Below are 19,816 nucleotides of genomic sequence, written 5' to 3'. Positions count from 1 at the left end.
ATTCGCTAAAAGTTCTCCGACTTAATTTTTCAGACGTTTCGCTCCATTTTTCGCAATTGCAAATATTACCATCATGTACGAGTACACTTAATCAGTATTTGCTTAGACTAGAAGGCTCATACCAATGCTTCTCCACAGGCTTGACTTTTTTTACATCGTATTTCACGATCCTCTGTACTTTTGGGCGTGATTATTCAAATTGAAGTATAGACACTGCGCACACGTCCGTCATCCATGACTAATATTGAGGCAAAGCCTTCCTAAAAACCTGGTGGGACACCGCATCGCGCGGTGACAATGCATTTTATAGTAGCACTCCATCGATAAACATAATATTATAAATTATTTTTTAAATTTAACACCAATACAAATACAAAGCTAAGTCAATAATAAAAAGGGTGTACAGATTTCCTATTTTGTTCATTAGGAACACTAATATAGCCTGTCAAAAGACTTATTTATATAATTCACGTACCATGGAGTATTACTCTATGATCATACCTTCATTGATTTTTTAGCAATAATTTCGTATACATATGGGTTTTCATTCTTTTAAGCACAAAACAAAACCGTCTTTATATTTAATTTAAAGGCAATAATTATTAAGATAACTACGACTGTAACCTAAAAACCACCAAATGTTCTTAACCGAAATAAATTATAGACTAAGCACTACGTGAATAAATGTAAATGTATATGACACGAAAGTTAAGCGACTGTCGCCAAGCAGACTAGACACCACATATACGAAATTTGATTCATACGCCCATTTTATATACTATATTATCTGGAACTTGTATTTGGAACATTATCAAAAAATCCCCATATTGAACGTCTATAATTCAAAAATACCAAAAGTGATAAAAAAATCGGATATAATGAATGAGAGGCAGTGGGAATAGCGTGCTAAATTTCGGAAGTGGCATCGTAATAATTAGCTGCGAATTAAGGCAGATCTCCAGAAATCCTTCAAATAAATGGGCAAGTATTTCAAGTGAATAGCATGGAAGTCAATGGGAGGGAGACAACTTATAGTGCGCGGGTAAAATAAGCTGATTGGAGACGCTAAAAGACTGAGAGGAAAAATTAGCAATGAGTCGCGGATTTGTACGATGCACGGTATTAAACAGAAATATTTAGCAATGAAAATAATGGAATACCTGGAAATAGAGCTACTTTTGTAATCATATGCTCGAGACAAATGACGAATGACGAAATAAGAAGACCAACTGGAGAGATTTAGTGGAAAATGACGAAATATTCAGAAGAGTAAAAGAAAAAATATCCTACCGAATGTTACACGAAAAATTTGAATACATGGATCTAGCGACCATAAGACGTGCCATGCGGCATACCATGGGACACTATGCGACCATGGATTCGTCACGAACCATTAAATGGAAGGGAAGGCCCCCATGAGGGAGAGCAAGAGACAAACCCGCGAGCAGGATTCTTAATAGAGCTGGTTCAAGAGATGACAACTCCCCACATCTAATGAGCACTTCCGATTCTCTCCCAGACGACAAGTACTCTGTATCGCAAATCTCACGGCCTGAACGATCACGTCATCGGACCACTTATTTTCACTGCGTGTGTCGTACAGGTAGACTCTTATGGATACTCTCCTTGATCATCATTCTCTCTCTCCACCACTGTTTCCTTCCTTCTGATTCAGAGAGGAAGGAGAAAGCGAAGGACGGAGCAAGGGGGAAGAGAGAGAGGGAGAAAGAAGTTTCCGGGTGTACGAGGCTCAATTTGCGCCAACCGCCGTCAATCGCTCTCGCAAGGTGGGCCTCCAGATGCCCTCGTCCCTGGTAAAGTGCGAGTCACGCGGCCCCCACTGCTCGCCTATCCCCTTAAGCGGAACTTCGTAGACATTCGAGGGAATACGAGGGCTCGCACGGATGGAATCCTAACGGAACATGCTTAATGGCACTTGACAGCATCGCGCGCCCGAGTTTTCTTTATTCTATCACGTTTTTCGCTCAAGATTAACGCATTTAAATAACCTACTGCTTGCTCATGGCTCACCAGAAGGAATTGCGATTTTGAAACGAATATGTGTATAAAATAATGCTTTAACTGAGATGTAGTATTTTACGAATATTAGAGCCATTTTAGTTACAGGCAACGATTTGATGGTTAAAACATAATATGGTTTCTGGAATAAATAGTTTTTTGAATACTCTGGGGCCACCCAGTAATGCAGGAAATAAAATCAATGGCACATTCTGCAAAGAATAATCAATTAAAAAGTTGCTCAACAATAAATAAAACTAAAGCGACTTAGATAAAGGAAAGATACGTAGGTAAATTAAACCTCATTTAATAATTCAAACAGTCACACTAATTAATAACAGGCACAGGATACTGACAATTGGAACCACCGGCACAGCTATAAGGCATATTAGTGCACATTATGTTCCATTTATGCCATACATATAAACGGGGGAATCAAGAATTAAAAGAGAGTATAGCCTATTCAGCGCTGATTCTTAATGTAAGAAAGTAGTTTTAATTTGAACGAATGGGGAGACGAGGAAGGTATAACGCAAGACTGTAGCAAAATCCAAATTTTGGAGACAGTAATAATGGAAAAATTAAGGTAAACAATGGTACTGGGTTGGGTTGTATGAAGAAAGCTGGGCTTAAAGTAGGTTAATCTTTCTGAAACTATTTCTGATGTAAAAAATATCATTTAGACACGAAGAAGTCAGTTTGAGGAAACGGGAGAAGAACCTAGGAAATAATTCCTTCAAGCATCAAAGGTTTACCAGTTTAGGTCAACCAGGTATAGAGTGGAAACAGAACCACAAACATCATTGAGAAAGAGAGAGACGTAGCTTAAGTGAAGATTCACTAATTGTTTGACATTATTTACCTAGAATTCCGACGAAACTGTTACGAATTACAATGTAATCTCGTTACCTACTCTGAAAGTAAAATTTTTCTGTGATTATTAACAAAAATGCATTTACTTATCACTAGTTTTCATCCAGGTATGGATAGGGATATGTTGGAATAATGAATGAAGACAAGAGAGTCAAGGGTGCTACCAGTTCGTGTTTTATGACCTCTGCCTCAAAGGCAGAATGTATTCATTCACTCACCGCTTGTCATTGTGTACACGTATCTAGATACAAGCAACACTAACCGTTTTATAATAAATACGCATTTTAAACAATAATGATAAAGTGTCCGAGGCCTGAATAGGAGGATGTATTTCTAATACTAATCTTTGGCTGGACAAAAAGATGAGTGAGTAAGGTGGGCAGATTACTATTTATTGCTCGTCAATCCTCGTCGCTTGCCTGAACCACTGTTCGTCATGAATGCCAATTGTGTACGTTTCCGGAATTCTTAAAGGATACCTGAGTTTACTCAAAGATCATCGGAACGTTGTCTGGGTGCCGAAAAATTATAAAATAAAAATAATAACCTCTAACTATTATCGTTTCATGAATTTTCGTGAATTGGATAGTAAAATGTTCGCGTGCACCCGGCATGTGGAAATTAATCCTAGTTTTTCTTTTACCTGCTCAGAGTACTCACTCACTCTAATGGCATATGCAATCGAGAGCAGGCGAGAATATGGAAAAGTTTTCAACCTCAGAGCGCGAAGACTCAGGAGGTCTGAGTGGAAGCGTATTATTGTTTTTGTCATTAATATTAATTTTACATCAATCTTATGGATTTCTTTCTAATTTTCAAGAGAGATAAGGTATTAGCAATGAACACAAAATAAAATATCTATCAGGATTTCCACATTGCCAGAGGAATAGACAGTTATTCCCCTCCGTTTCATAAGGCCAAATAAAGAAGACAAATAACAAAGGAGCGACGGGCCGAGGTGATCATGAGTGATTGTAAGAGTGACGCGTCTGACCTCTTTCGGAAGATTTGTGACCGCGCGTACAGGCCTCGAGACGTTTCTGTCAACCTGGAGTCCGCGGCTCGAGATGGGCGTGGCGCTCCCTGCAAATGAACTCTCCCAGTCCCCTCCGCTGCAACTTGTTCCCTGTCGTTTCGGCGATCACACCCTTGAGAGGCGTTATGGACGCACTGAAAGTGCAGATTCGAACGAGAGGGAAAGAGAGGAGACGGCGTAGGTGAGTCGAGGCGAGGGCAAGGAACGCACGAGGAGGGAGGGGGCGGGAGGATATCTGGCTGAAGGCTTAGGGGAGCCGTCGATCGGAGAATTTTTCGAGTACTCCACTAGGGCTTTGGAGTGGGGGCGCTATGGGGGGCGGCGAAGATGTCGGCGGCGTCTTTTCATGATGCTGGGGTTCCGCGGGACCCCGTTGAAAATAATGACAAGAGGGCCGTTTCTTTTTTCCCTTATCATCGCGGTTGCCGGCAAAGGAGTAATAAAAAATGATCCCTGGCGCGTAGAAGGACGTTAACGAGGACGTTAATTGCTTACTAAATCCATCGCTCATGTCAAGAGGCGAGGGGGGAGTCGGGGCGGGGAAGGGCCGGGCGGGGGGGGGGGTTGTGGAGGAGGAAGCTGGGAGGCGTGCGGCTCCGGTCCTCGTGCCATCTCCGATCCTTCCCCCCTCATTCCCTCGACGCGACGAGGCTCTGCCGCCACTGGGAAACAGCACCGACGCGCCGGGAGTCACTCTGAGCGGCGATTTACCCGCGGCCGGCGCGAGGGTGAGGGCGACGTGACGGTGCCCTGGGAGGGCATCGCTCGCCGGGCCGGAGCGCGGATGGGTTTTCGTATCCCATTCGAAATACCCTTGAGTCTCGTCAGGGAACATACCACATTCCACGGGCCCTTCTTGAATAGATTGATGACAGGTCGAATGTTGGCGAAATGGGGCTTGAGGTCTCTTCCTCGAAAGCACTTACCTCAAGAAAACGGGCAATTAGGGTAGGACAATTAGTCCAGTACAGTTCACTCTATTTTTCACCTTTACTTTCCAAATTAAATTGTCTTTCTTTATTTTATGAACTCACATTCATGTTTAATTTTATGCATTTCATTCGCGTTGTTCATCTCCAGTTACTACAGTACGTGTAAATGGAAATGACCATAGCTTTTGTCAGCCTGCCTAGACAACAGTTTCACATGTAATAGTATGTAGAAGCAATATAAGGACACATTCCACAATGCACTTGAAAATTTCATATCTTGATAACTCATTAAAAAGGCGCACTTCCTTGGAAAATAGTCATTCGGCTGAATTACAAATTCTCTTTGTGTATTCTTTTTGAATGTATATCCTTCGTTTGAATTTATTTGCTCATTTAGGGAAAAACAAGTAAAAAGCATAATCTTACAATTGCATTTTCATGTCAATATTGATGATTTTACTAATATCCTAGGATAAACTCTTATGGTTTCAAGAATTATTTTTTAATAAACATATGAAATGCGAAAGATGACTCCCTCGAAAGAGAAATCATCATGTAAATATAATGAGGAAAAATATAACGTTGCCATCAAGGCATTAACAAATTCACAGTTGATAGTTTATATAGAAAAAACAATACCTCCGTAATTATTTAATGTGCAATAAACAGTAAAATCAGCACACAATTACGGAACCGAAGAATGGATAGAATCAAAAGAATATGCAGAGTCTTAATTCAATTAATCCTTGGGATCATGAAAGAGATGACCAAGAGTTTACACTCATTCGGACGGACGCCCGTCATTCCGAGATATCTACCACGCCGTGGAGGAACGAACGCTTCGATGGAGCGCCAGGTGAAGGGGAAACCCGTAGCCGTAATTATTGCCGCAGCCGACCCGATTGAGGGCCCAAATGAATTGGAAGAAGGCACGCACGCGCGGCGACCAAGCATCGGAGAGAGGGCGTGCCCAAGGCCCCCAAGTGACGCCTCCCGCACTCCAGGCCATCCACGGTTCGGGGTTTTGATTCATTGCGGAACTTTCCCTTCTATCTCTGAGATGTTCATCTATTTAAGGAAGCGGTTAGCCTAATTGCCGGATCAAGCTGTTAAAACTAGCAAGTAACTGGAGTGCAAAAACGTCGCTTCGCCTTAAAGGAATGGCTGGCGCACGCACACTTGCATCCGACATCGTGTTGAGAAAATGCGGGGTGGAAATTGGAGGAAGAAAGGGAGCCTCTCTCTCTTTGATATTTCCAAGAAGTTCGCCGTATCTTTGTGGAACGGCAATAATTTCGTATCCGCATTGGAATAATGAGGTTGTGGCACTACTTATTCAAATGAGGCCTCTGTAAACTCTAAGAATCCTCCACGTGTCAATCGAATGCTCCTCCTGCGGAGATGCTCTGAACTGCTCTCAGAAACCTAGTAATTATCATCTACCATTTGAGACAGAAAACTTCAGAAATTGTTCAACGATAAATAACTCGGACAGTAGAATTAGATACTCACTTTTGCTCACCAAAGAATTCATTATGCCTCTTTGAGTAAAATACATTGAATAGTTAATATTTATTTCAAAGGAAAATTTTCCACATTTCACTGTTGCTAATTCGACTCATTTGAAACTAAATATTTTTTCTGTTGACTGATCAGAAAAGATTCATCATCACTCAAGGGAGATATCATAGTAAAAATCTCTACTGTCTCTCTGGTAAAGATCCCTCAGCTGTGATAGTCCTTCAACAGTAGTCTTTTTCAAAAATCGCTAGGCGTTTTGAGCGTATGGGACTCCTAAGAGATTTCTGCTAAGAGACTAGATTGATATTCGACTATTGATACCGGTGTAATATATACAAAGTTTTCAAAGGCGTGTAACTACTAGACTCGAGTAATGACGAAGGTTTGCAATAACTTGGAAGAGTACATAGCTGAGCCCGAATCGGAATAAAAATGGTGAATTACTTGATAGGAAGATGAAAGTGAAACATATAATTTCCAAAACTGCTTATATGCTCAAAATTTACCATTCCTATATAACTTAGTACAAACTCAATTACTGTTGAATAAAATTTTTCAAATCTTTCCAATAAAATATGCTTACTACTAGATAGATCATTTCTACTAATGATTTTGGTGATGACGTCACAAATATTACAAATAAATATCGAAAATGAGGCTTTTGAAATGTGGATATGGAGGAGGGTGGAAAAAGTGGCACTGACGGAAAGTGAAAATCGAGCAAAATTTTAGGCAAGGCATGGCAGGGGAGAGGGTACCTGTTAGGAATTCAAAGAAGGCAGGAAAAGTGGATGCAAGGCATACTGAGTCGTAATGGAATGCTGAAGACCCATAGAGGGGAGAATACTGGTCAAACGAGATGGAGGTAGGAAAAGAATGGTCATGTTGGATGGGATGAAGGGAGGCATGAATTACACTGAGTGGGCGAACGGTTTAGTTCAATATAAGTTTTAAAATTATTTATTAATTTCGTACCGCTAATCAGATGAGACGTATCGAAGTAGTGAAGTGCTTATGTGGTGTGTCCATCAAAAACCGACCTTGACCGATAGACTACTCTTGGTAAAAACAAATGCTAGTTTCACGAATCTAACTACCTGGTCGAACATTTTATGATTATTTTCCAAATATTTCATGAATTCATGAATTATGGTCCGAATATTTCATGAGTATACTATAATGACTTACTTTGAGGAACAAATACCAGGTTTTCGTCGGAGAGTGGGCACAAACTCGGGCACACGATAAGGGAATTTAAATGTCAGGCCATGGCCAATTTGGAATCAGTGGGGAGGGTCGTCTTGCTGGGTGCATCAAACGAAATTTCGCTCCCAATTCAACGATATAATATATTTATGGGACTAATGGTCGACTAAAGAATGGAAGAACAACGTTTTATGCTTTTATTGTTCCGGATTCACTCCAGAATAAACGGGTCTAGGCATCCGCGGTGACCTCTCCTTCCCTGGCGCCCAAGGAATGGATGGATGCGACGCTTGAATATATGCACGCGGCCTCATCCAACCCCCTTCTCATCCCGACGTCCCGGCGTGCGTGACGTGCGAAGGGCACATAAAAAATACGGGGAAGACGGGAAGTGAGTGCACGGGGGCAAGGAGGGCATCGGGAAGGAGGTTGTGGAGGGGTTGAGGAGGGGGTGGGAGGAAGTTGGGAGTGTTCTTCCTTTTTAGTTTCGGTGATGGAGGGATCGGTTGATCATCTGCCATCAATCCCAGAATGCATGTGTGTGTGTGAATGTCCGTCCCCATTCCTCCACCCTCCCAATCCTCCTCCCCCTCCCAGCCAGCGAGAGAGTCGCAATATGGTATCTCCTCCCACCCCTCGAAGACACCCGCCCCACCCTTCCCGCTCCTCTTTTGGACCACCCACCACGTCCCACTCCCATCCATCACCCCCTGCTTCCCACCCTTCCCCATTCAAAAACCACGCGACCCCCTCCCTCCCGCCTCACCCTCCTCCCTCTCCATTCGGATTCCTCCCTGAGAAATTGGGCGGACGGGCGGGGGATGGGGTGGGTGAGACGGAAGAAACTCTCTCCCTTTCCCATCCGTCTCGATCTGTATAAATATCCGCACATTGATCCCTCGTCCTGTCATTACGGGAGCTATTTGGGAGTTGCCAATAGATGGGGCCGTTCACTACCCACAGCCGCCGCCGGCGTGATCGCGGGGATCCGTCAACATTATTGCGAATGCAGCCTAATTCATTCGATGGCATTTTCATTCCATTCATTCAAGAAGATGCATACGTATGCGAGTAAAATGAGACCTTTTCATTAATGCGTCATTTCAATCTACCTATTTTTGAGGATAAATTTTCTCCTGCTGGGGAAAATGCACCGCAAAATATCTCACGATATCCTCTATCTGATGATTTTTGGAAGAGGTGTAATTGTTTAGCATTTTACCGTATTTAGGTGATATTTGTCGAAAATAATTGTATTTGATGCATTGCGGTGGCATATCAAGGGGTCTGGCAAAGGATGTCTACTGATCAGCCAAATATTTTGTAATATCTTGCGAGGTATACATTTGTAAATGGAATGAAAAATGGTCATTGGATTTTTGTACTAGAATTTTTGGGTGATGCCTTGATTGAGATATGATCGATAATAATTCGAGAGAAGAATGAGAATTTAAAACGATCAACAGTGGCGCTCTATTTCTTTCGCTTTATTTAATTTACTTCAATACAACAATAGTACTTGAACTCGTAATAATCACACGGCGATGGACTACAAAGTCTTGCAACTTTTTGAAAGTATTTCTCTTTTTCAATTTAATTTCTTGGAATGTCATCTGCTCCACTCATTTTTTATAAAGTGTCGCCAATTAGAAAAAAAACAACTACCGATCAATCTAAAGGAAACATTTTATTTTTAAATACTCGTATCACTCTATCAATATTCATCTATTGCAGTCCATTTCTCTGATTAGTTCTGAAGACAACACACATTCTGACTGCCGATTTACTCATTCCATTTGATATATTTCCTTTATTTATTCATTAAATTGGCCAAAGTGATCTCTAATGAGTCAACGTTTCATTGATTTTGTCCCGAATATTGTGTTTAATGCGTCACATGTAAGATAGACCCCATATTGACATCTAAGTACTCGATGTCATGCGTATTCTTTAACTCACTCCAATGTTTTTATTGTGCACGAATGATATAATTTATTGAGTATAATTTTTTAAATTTATTATTTTTTAAATTTTAATTGAAATAAAAATTTTAACATTATATTATCATCCCCATTTTTATAAATAAATTAAAATATTACTTAAATCGGTGATAATATCCCCTAAATTTACCAATTCCTAGATCGTAGTTTCTCTGCAATAATATATGCATCGGTGCGTGTAAATAGGCCGTCATCAAATGAACTTAGGTCACTGGAGTCGTGGGAACGATGAATAGAAGGGTGCGAATGAATGGCACTAGAGCGGAAAGAAAATGGTATCATTAAAGATGGGGTAATGTTTTTAGTATTGCCACTTTTGCACATGGTTAAAGGAAAATTTTATATCGACATTCATAATCAAGGGCGAACACGTCTTTATCATAAACGATTCAATGATGTTTTTCTTGCAATTCCCATTGATTGCAATGCCAGAAAGATGAAAACCTCCCAACTTTGACCACGGCGATACTTGGGAAATGGCTGCCCATGAATGAGACGCTCGGACACGGCAGCAGCGTACGTGGCGCTTCTTCACTTCGCCTCCGGAAACGACATGTTCGATTCTCCACGGTCGACTTTCGGACTCTCCATTCGATGGATTGCACGAATAAAATCGACCAAAGGACGAAAAATTTCGCATTCGGGAAATTTCTTTTCGTCCCCGATAAATTCTCAAGAGGACAGAAGGTTATTCGTACTCCCAGAAGGAGTCCATTAGTATTTTGGTTAATCCAAGGCGAGGAGGGGTCGGGTGGCCATTCGTCCGATTTCGCCCCACGTATGAGCAGCGCCCTCAGCGGGGGGATATGTGTGTGTGGGTGGGTCGGGTGGTGGGGGAAGGGAAGAGGGGGGTGGCCAATGGTCCTCGGGGGTAACCGCCGAGATCGAGTGATTCGGGAGAAGTAGCTTGGGTGAGGGGGGCGGGGCGGGGGTAGTCTATCCTCGCATGCGTTGGGAGGAAGAGGCGGAAGGGAGTGGGGGGGGCGGAGGAGTGATTGGCGGGAGGTGGCGAGGGGAGAAGGTAAGAGAAAGGAGGGAATCAATGGCCTGGTTAGATTCGGGTGTTCCGGGCGGAGGGAGGGGGGCTGGGGAGGCGGGGGGCCCATCGCGCACTCACACGGACACAAGCCCCCGCACCGGGTGGGAGGGAGGGAGGAAGAGAGATAGTCGCACCCTCGGGAGGACTTGATGAATGGGAAACCGATTGTGCAATTGTGTGATGGTGCGACCGTGGGGGGAATAAAGAGAAGGAGAGGGAGGGTGGCAGGGGGGGAGAGAGAATGCGATGTTGCCATGCGGGGGGAGGGACTCCACACGATGAATCGGGGCTTTTATTCGTCCCCCGTGTGAAGGGGGGGTGGGGAGGGATCGCCATAAATCAGGGAGAATCCATGGGGACAGGGCACGCGAGGGGGATTGTGGGTTATATTTTCGATTTGGCCGGGAGAGGAAGAGCTCTTCTGATGTTGCACTTAGCAGCTCAAACGTGGAATGAATCTTTTCCCGACCGCCTCCCCCTCTGCACCCCGCGCCGCCAGGGGAAGTGAATATCAACCCCTTCCCCCACCTCCCATTAAACATTGCATCATTTGCTTACATACGTGCCTTCGAAGCATTTTTTTAATCCATTGCGAAAACAATGTCGACGTAATTGCAATGGAATGAAATTAAACGTCGATTTATAAAAATGTAAATGGTATTGATCATTATCATAATTCCATTTTAGCGTGATCTTTGTACTCAAACACCAATTATCTTCCGCTTATGCCAATAATCTTTCTCTTGCCCAGGGGGAAGTTTTCATTTTTTACCCTGAGTACATATTTCAATGAATAACTTGTGAACTTAACGTCCATTAAATTATATATAAATACTTAAATCAGATATTTTCATGATTTACATAGTACACTTGATATTTGAAGGTGCAGTAAATCATAATAGCTTGTTAATTTCTAATTCAGAATTCTTTATTTCCTTTCTTAAGTTATTCATGCATGGAGTTTGATGGTAAAGTTTCCATCACTTCTACGGAATGGCTGAAGGCCAACATATTCAAGTAAAAACCGTTTCTTTAATATTTCGCCGATATCTTGATTAAAGAATAATTCTATAATCACTGCTTTCCGCATGATTATATGTCATCAGCTTGCAGAATTTTACGATATGAGATTTTCTCCTGGCAACGGAAAGTGTATTTCCTCTCTAAATTTGACATTCTACATTTAAAGATAATGTTTGACAAGTGATGTTTAGAGAAACAGCTTGAGATAAGAAAAGAGATAATATTAGATAATCAGCAAATACACAAGGGAAATTATTAGTGATATCTTGAGTTTTGAACAACACGAACTTATGCTAGTGTCACGGAAGACACGATTGTAAAGTCTGCAATTATTAATTTGCGGGCAAAATGCTACCATTTTCTACGGAGTATATCGATGGGAATCAAGTTGCAAATGTAATAATTGGCTATATGTAGCACGGACGGATGAGGTCATATCGCAAAGTTAATTCAGACAACAAACATCCTTATCTTGATAGAACGAAATCCATTCCCGAGGTGGGATTTAAGAAGGGAGTGCGTCAGGTCTGCCCACGGGAAGGCACCGCAGTCGAAAAAATTCCCGAAGAAATCCTTCTCCGATCTAACGAATCAAGTACTTCGATAATATTTTCCGGAGGGCTCTCAAGGGATTCACAGTGAAGAGTCATTTGCTGATTGTTGGAACCGATTTCCGCATTAGCGATTCACCGGCATTTCATAAAACGATATCGATTTCTCATTGTGGCGAGGAGTATTTTAAGGGATCCCACAATCGCGAGTATTGCGCACAGTGTAACATGAAAAAATATCGCTACAATTAGATAAAGTTGTTAGCCCACCTATATGCACATGGATGGTTGCACAAATGGAATGGCCTCGTGCAGAGTAGTTAGTGAAATAATAAGCATTAAGCCCCCGCAATGCCAAAATGGAAGTCTTTACGTATTATGGCCCCCTGAATGATATTGAGGAGGTAAAAATTCTTCACTCTCTCTTCGTGATAGTCACTGGAGGCCTCGCACTCTCTCCTTCAGTTCTCAACTGTATGAATGGGAATGTTTATATTGATTGTTTAATTTACGAAATTCGAAATATACTCATTTTTAGAAGTGAAATAAAGAACTTGTATTGACTACGCTGTGCGAATAACTTAAGTTCATATTTATAATTTTCAATAGTTGAGAATATACTATTAAGCTTATGTCTGCTGATACTTCTGTCGTTCTCTATGTTGCTATGATAGGTCCTTGCCCATGATAAGGTTCTTAAGGGCCAGCACAAGATAAGTACATATAGTTCACCGTACTCATGGCCCGCGCGGTTCTGGAACATGTGACCTTACCCAGGTCGGCACGTTGATAATGAGACAAATCTGGAGAGAAGCATACTTGCTTTAAATTTATTAAACAATGCCTTTACCGGAAGGTCAAATATTTTACCCATAAATCCGATATGATTGATATTACACGTTAAACAAACAGCTTAGTTATTTATTATATATTTGTAAATAGCCTCAAACATTCTTTTAATGCCCCTAATTTAATCGATGTATCAATTATTCCGTTAATTTAACTCTCCTTTCTATTACCAACAACATTTTAGCCGTTAAAAATGAGGAAACGTATGATAGACTCATACCGTTTAGCAAGAATATGAATTAATTCGACACACTCCTTATTTTTGAAACTATTATCCACTTGTGGAAAAATATCAAACGCTGTGTACTTAAAATTTTCACTTGGGGCATTTTAAACGCCAAGCGTTCGTTCAACGTTCAAAATAGCTTCGACGTTGAACGAGAATCGCTCACTGAAGAGCAGTATTCAGCTCCCTAAACAATCTCACGAAAGTATAGCGAAAGATTTAGACTCAGATTGCTATCACCCTAAGGTAATGATTTAAGGGATTAGGAGGAGTTGGTAAATGCATTTGGGACTTATCTTCCCGTCAGGAGGGATATTGCGGAGATCGAGGAGACACCGATGAAAGGATTATATGGGATAGATAAAAAAAGACTGGTGAAATAACTCATTCATGCCTCCCCTTAACGCTGGAGAGGGCACCAATGGATTCGGGGGTCGCTGGGTGTATTCTTTTCTCCGGGTGACGAGATGGGAGGGGAGGAGGGAAGATGGAGGTGGAGATAGGAGAGGCGGAAGGGATTCATTCGTTCGTCGAGAAGATCTCCTTTTTTCCACCCTTCCCTCTCTCGCTGCCCCACGCGGGCAAGGGGGCCGGGGAGGACGAGGCGTGCAGCGACACCGGCTCCGAACGACTCGCCCTCCCTTCAAACGGGAGAGAGACGAATGGGGGTGGGGGAGAGAGAGAGATCGAGGAAGGTACCTAGAATATTTTTCATCCCTCCGAGGAATATTGGGAAAGGGTCGAAGGAAGGAGGAGGAGACTGCGACGAGCAGTGTCTTCTCACGGTTGAAAATATCATTCCGCGACGGGATATTGCATTTTACCGATCAGCCACCATATTAAGACGGGAGGATTTTGAACAAGTATGCCGTTATACGGCCCATCCTATTCTATTGATTTACTCAGATCCCCGCCCCAATCAAAATATCACATTCAGTAAGATTGGTATATTGTACTTTGCTTGTCCTTGAGGGAGCAGTAGTCTAGAAGATACATACATTCTGCTTTCTTAAAAACTTTCACACTGGACGTAACGGTGAAAACCTTTGGGAAGACCACGGGAAAAAAAGTTAGGATTCCAAGTACATATTACCTATAAATATAGTTCAATACACTTAAGGACATCCAGAAAATTCGAATATGTTGTATAGATATTATACAAGGTAGATCCACTGATATGTTCCTGTCCAAGCCAATTCAGGCCATCAGGGGAAAGATGTTTCCTCAATATGATAGGAGGAAGTGTTAGTTAATATATGAGGGAATATGAAGAAAGTAATCCCTTCTGTGAGGCTTCAACTACCATTTTTTGCTTTGGCCACGCGTGAGTAAGGTGGGATAGGAATCACAAAAGGATAAAAAATAAACAGGGACTATGAGCCTTTAACAACAGAGGAAACTATCAGTATTGTTGATCGCTTTTGACGTGATATCTCCCACGCCTTGTTTCGGGCTTATTACGTATTTACCCGATTACGACATTTACCCCTTCAGATTTCTTCCCCCTTGGCAGCGAGTGCGTCTGGTGAGTACGGCCGTACATACATGCGATCGTGAACCTTGACTTGACCTCTGGATTGGAAGTGTTATATCCAAAACTTTCCTTCAATATTTTGCCGGCGGAAATTATCTGACCGGGACAACATAGGTTCGCCATCACGGCCACGTGGTCGTATTAATTAAGTCCACGCGAACGATGATCGCCCCAGATGGCCGGAGGGTGGAGGAGGGCGTGGCCGCTCCGTCCGTTGCTGCGGGGTCCGCGTGGGTCGTCTTCGCCCGCTTGTGGCAGATGATTCCATTCCGGCACCCTGGGTGGCCGGCCGGCCGCGGCGACGGGGTGAATGGGCCCCGCGTCTCTCTATTGGGCGTTCCACTTCGCGGAGCCACCGCGAGATCACGGAAATAACTAATTTAACACCGCCTGGGAATCATGATTCCGCGACGATAATTAAGTTTCAATGGTGCGTCAACATCCTCTCCTTCGCTTAAAACCACGCAGCTCGGCAGACACCGGCTAATTAATCGCCGCTCAACCCATGGGTTTGAATATTCCTTGGACATGCACGTATTCCTCGAGACTAGTGGAAATATTGTCTGACTATGAAAGACATTCAGATTCCACCAATTCTAAATTCGTGGAGGGATAAAAATTCGTATTCCTGTTGGTTTTATGAACTAATTGGAAATAATTTTTGGATAACAGTTGCTGACGGTGTGAAAAATACCGAAGTTAACGAAAAATTTCGTTGCTGATTTTTATTCAAATCAATTAACCTGAGACTGTCGTGATTGTCCCGAAGGTACTTATCAGAGACTCAACTCTGCATTTTTTGATCTCGTAAAATTTTTCAAATAACAGTAAACTACTAAAGAATTATTGGAACCTTAATAGCGGCAAAATGAGTAAAACGCCAACTTATTTTAGCGCTATTTGAATTTAAAATATTTAGATCCTTATTCTGGAATAACCCTATGAGAAAAATACATTGGATGTTAGCCACAAACGCGTTTAATGGTTTAGGTAGCAATCTACATCTTTAAAGTTAATCATTAACATTACACATCCACTATGCATGCAGTAATATAACTTTAAATCAGTTTTTATGGCCATTTTTTTCTACTTGGAAATTAACGGCCAGAGTAATACGCATTAAAAAATTATTAGGATGCTGTTTTCGATTGTAACGCTTTCTACAAAGAAAAAATACGGGGTCCTTTGCCGAGAATGAAATTATTGTAAGAAGTACGCAATGCAGCGATGTCTCTTATCTTTGGTTTCACCGCTAAGCCTAATTGACCCGTGTAGGGAACGGAAATCGCTTACGTGCGACACCTTTACTTTTGGCCTCAAATAAGAAATGATGGAGGGACGGAAAACACCGCCGATGGGATATCGTGGAATCCGCCACCTCTCCATGTCTCGAAGAAATCTGACGGAACGTCCGTCTCCCTTGCGGGCAGAAGACACACTTGAGGGGAAAGTGAAGAGATGTTTCGATAGCGAAGAGTCCGGGGGAAGAGGATGGGGAAGTGGGAACATTGAGATGAATGAAATGCTTTGGGATTTCTGATGGCAAAGGGGAAAAGAGGCCTCGGATCGAAGCGCGGCGTGAATAATGAATTGTGAGAGGGATGAAGAGGAGGGCAGGGTGGGTGGGATGGCCGAATGGGGAGGGGTTAGGGGCCATTTGGGGGGGGGGCAGGGATGAAGGCTCGTTGAATTGACGGAACAGTGGATGCCATTGTGGAGTTGGTATGGTGCGGACACCCAGGAGGAGGAAGAGCGACTCGGTAAAGGGATGGATGATATAACAGAGAGAGAGAAGCAAGGGATCTGTGGAGGGCGACGAAAAAGGGTCCTTCCACACTCCCTTTCACCTCGCACTCCCCTTGACCCGCACACGCACAAAGTCACACTCGGCCACTGACTCACGCACGCACGGCTGCTCCCATGAACCGGCACGACAGACGCGGAGGACTGCCCTCGACCCTCCTCATCCTCCCCCCCCCCAACCTCTCACACGCACCACTAGCTCACTCCTAATCCCCTTTATTCCTCTTTTCCCTGGGGTCCTGCCGCCACCCTCGGCGGTCCACTGCAGCGGCGGTTGACTGCGGCGGTCGGGATGTGCCGCAAGCACAAGTGATGTGGCGATACGGTCATTTAAGCAATGGCAGGATGTGTGTGTGTGTGGGTATACGTGTGTGCCAGGCGGAACATATGCGACGAAAATGCCATTAAAAGGAGTTCCCCGACGACGCTTCTTTCATATGCGACCGCGGGGCGGTGGTGGGGTGGGGGGGGGTTGTGTTGGAACCGATTTCATTCCGGAGGGAGGAGAGGGGTCGCGCCGAGGGTGTGAACGTTAAGGGCGCGGGGATGGGCGGGGATTGATGGGGAGAGAGTGACGGCAGGGAATGCAAACAATGGCGGCGGCTCCTCTAATGAGGGCATCATCGCCCCAAGTTTGTGTGTAGAGTTTGGCTGTCCCTCCAAGGAATACGTACCCCAGCGCGGGTCTTGCTCCAACGTATCATCGCTTTTTACACGAGAACGATCCAGAGAGGCAACTCTGAACAGTTTATTAATATTTGAGTGCGATTTGAATAATTCCATAGCTTAAAAAATTACCTGAACTAAACTGATACAAAGACGCGTCAACAGTTCGCTGTGTAATTAATACAATATAGATACATGTGGCTTCGATGTTCTTGCTGAGCGATTCCATCGCAACTTAAGCAGCCAATGCATAAAAAACAAACTCGCATCTTCGTAAGAAGAACGTGGGAGTCAAACTAAGCAAACAAACAAAATACCACCTTTCTTTACTTATTACGAGGAGGAAGTTTTCATTTATTATGAGGACGATTTGAGTGCCATCGGTAGATTGTGTACTCCCACACTGATGGCCATTTGATTGCTCTAAGTTTTTTACATACCACGGGTCAAATTATTTTTAACTAAAGCTGAAATTTTTCCTTCTCTCGATTGAATCCAATTTTCTGATTTTTTTCCTGCATTACCTGTTCCAGTTCTAGATTGTGGAGTGATATTTTTTCACTAGGCCTTAACTGCGTATAATTAGCCCAGATGCCGTTACTCCACTAATTAACAATTTTAAGTTATTGAAGATGACATTTTCCGTTAAGGAAAAATAATGCTGTGTGAGCCTAAAACCGTGCGCATCATCTAAATTAATCTTCGCATCTGACAAAAGCTTATGACTGAAAACTTGAAAGCTGAAAGAGACTTTGAATAAGAATAGGACAAATGAATCGCGATTTCATCGCCAGAATATGTCCACCTATTAGGTAGATATAAACCATAAACACAGTAATCAACACGAAGGTCGGTTAGGTAGGTGATGGTAGAATTCACCCAGTACTTAGCGTGATATTCACAGGATAGGGGAGAAAGTTCCTTTCCCTTTGCCGGTTATGTTTTCCCCGGAAGATCTGATACCCGAAAAATCACACTGGTTTTTTATTTTATTTTATTTATTTATCGACTTAATTGGGCGAGGTTGAGACTAATAGTCCCTTCTTCCACCTAACCCTACATTGCAGACATTACATTGAAGACAATCACATACAACCAAGCCCTAGGTGGAGGGAAATCCACCTAGGTGGGAATCGAACCCACGACCTCTGGGTTGGTAGGCGAGGACGTTACCCAGACGCCACCGAGGCCGGCCAACTGGTTGAACCGAGAGTGCCCAGAGAGGCTTCGATCGATCCGGGAATCGAACTCGCGCCCTCTAGTCTAGAGCTCAACGCTCAACCCCTGGACTACCGCGACCCCATATATTATAATGAGTAATAAAAAATTAAAATCTATCAGGAGATGTGTGAATAATGGCTTTGGGACGTATAAATTCAATTGTTTTTGTGATTTTATTTGGATTTCCAACTTTCCATTCTTTATTGCCATCATGTTTCTGAAGCACTAACGAAATTTCATAGTGAAATGTTTAATTCGACCAAAAGGAATCGAATGCACCCTGTTTTGAAAGTACATATAATGATCGAGTTGGTCTGAGATAGTTCCTCAAAATGCTCTCCCATTACCAGTGTTAATTCCATTTCAAAATCAATCCCAACAAATTCCCTCTGCTTTCTGTGGGAATGCTTAAATGTCTGCTCTGGATCTGAGAGGCGAGTGTAAAGGAATTGAACGCCCTCAGCTCCGGTAGTAGTGCCTATGAATGCTCTAACCATTGCTCCCTTCGCAGGTCCGAGGTCCCGCCGGGTGAAACGCAAGGACCGCGTCAAGGGCGACAGCAGTTCCGGGGAGGAGAAGCGGCCGCGGACGGCGTTCTCGGCGGAGCAGCTCTCGCGCCTAAAGCAGGAATTCGCCGAGAGCCGCTACCTGACGGAGAAGCGGCGGCAGACCCTGGCCAGGGACCTCCGCCTCAACGAGTCGCAGATCAAGATCTGGTTCCAGAATAAGCGGGCCAAGATCAAGAAGGCGAGTGGGCAACGGAACCCCTTGGCACTGCAGCTGATGGCGCAGGGGTTGTACAACCACAGCACGGTGGCGCCGTCACCGCCGCAAGCGGGCGGTGGGGGCACGCCGACGGTGACGCCTCCGGTGGGCGGGCCGCGAAGCAACGAGTCGGAGGGCGAGGAGCGGTGTGGGCGGACGGACGACGAGGGTTCGAGGACTCCCGGCAAGAGGGCGGGCTCTTCGCCGCCGCTCTCCGAGTCCCCGCCGCGGATGGGCACGGTGCTCGAGGGGATGTAGCCGGCGGCGGCGCCGGGGGGTGTCGCCTCCCGTCCCGCCCAAAGCCCACCCCCATCCCTCCTCCAATCAAGACTGATCCGAAACATTTCTGTCGATCCGCCGATGCGACGAGGGCGGAAGACGACCGCTGGCGACGTGAAACGCCCGAAAACGCCTGAGGGGACACGGGGATGAAATAGATCCTGGCTGCGCTCGTTCGCAAAACCCGTTCGCAAAAAACTCGGCAAGACATTTTGGAAAGTTACTAGTCAAGAGGTAAATTTCTGCTTTGAAATTAACTTATGCCATAGCTTT

General features: G+C 43.8%; 1 protein-coding gene across 1 annotated transcript in view; it reads left to right on the top strand.

Moving 5' to 3' along the window:
• The window catches only part of LOC139693590 (homeobox protein engrailed-1-like), a 328,750-nt gene extending 309,228 nt beyond the window's left edge, over positions 1 to 19,522 (top strand). The window contains exon 3 of the mRNA XM_071591811.1: positions 19,011 to 19,522. Coding sequence (XP_071447912.1) covers positions 19,011 to 19,522 — 512 coding nt within the window. The remainder of the gene's footprint in view (positions 1 to 19,010) is intronic.
• The last annotated feature ends 294 nt before the right edge of the window (positions 19,523 to 19,816 follow it).

Source organism: Hetaerina americana, unplaced genomic scaffold (genome assembly GCF_022747635.1).
Source record: "Hetaerina americana unplaced genomic scaffold, ioHetAmer1.1.p SCAF_1, whole genome shotgun sequence".
Classification (NCBI taxonomy): Eukaryota; Metazoa; Arthropoda; class Insecta; order Odonata; family Calopterygidae; genus Hetaerina; species Hetaerina americana.
This window is presented reverse-complemented; position numbering and strand designations above follow the sequence as displayed.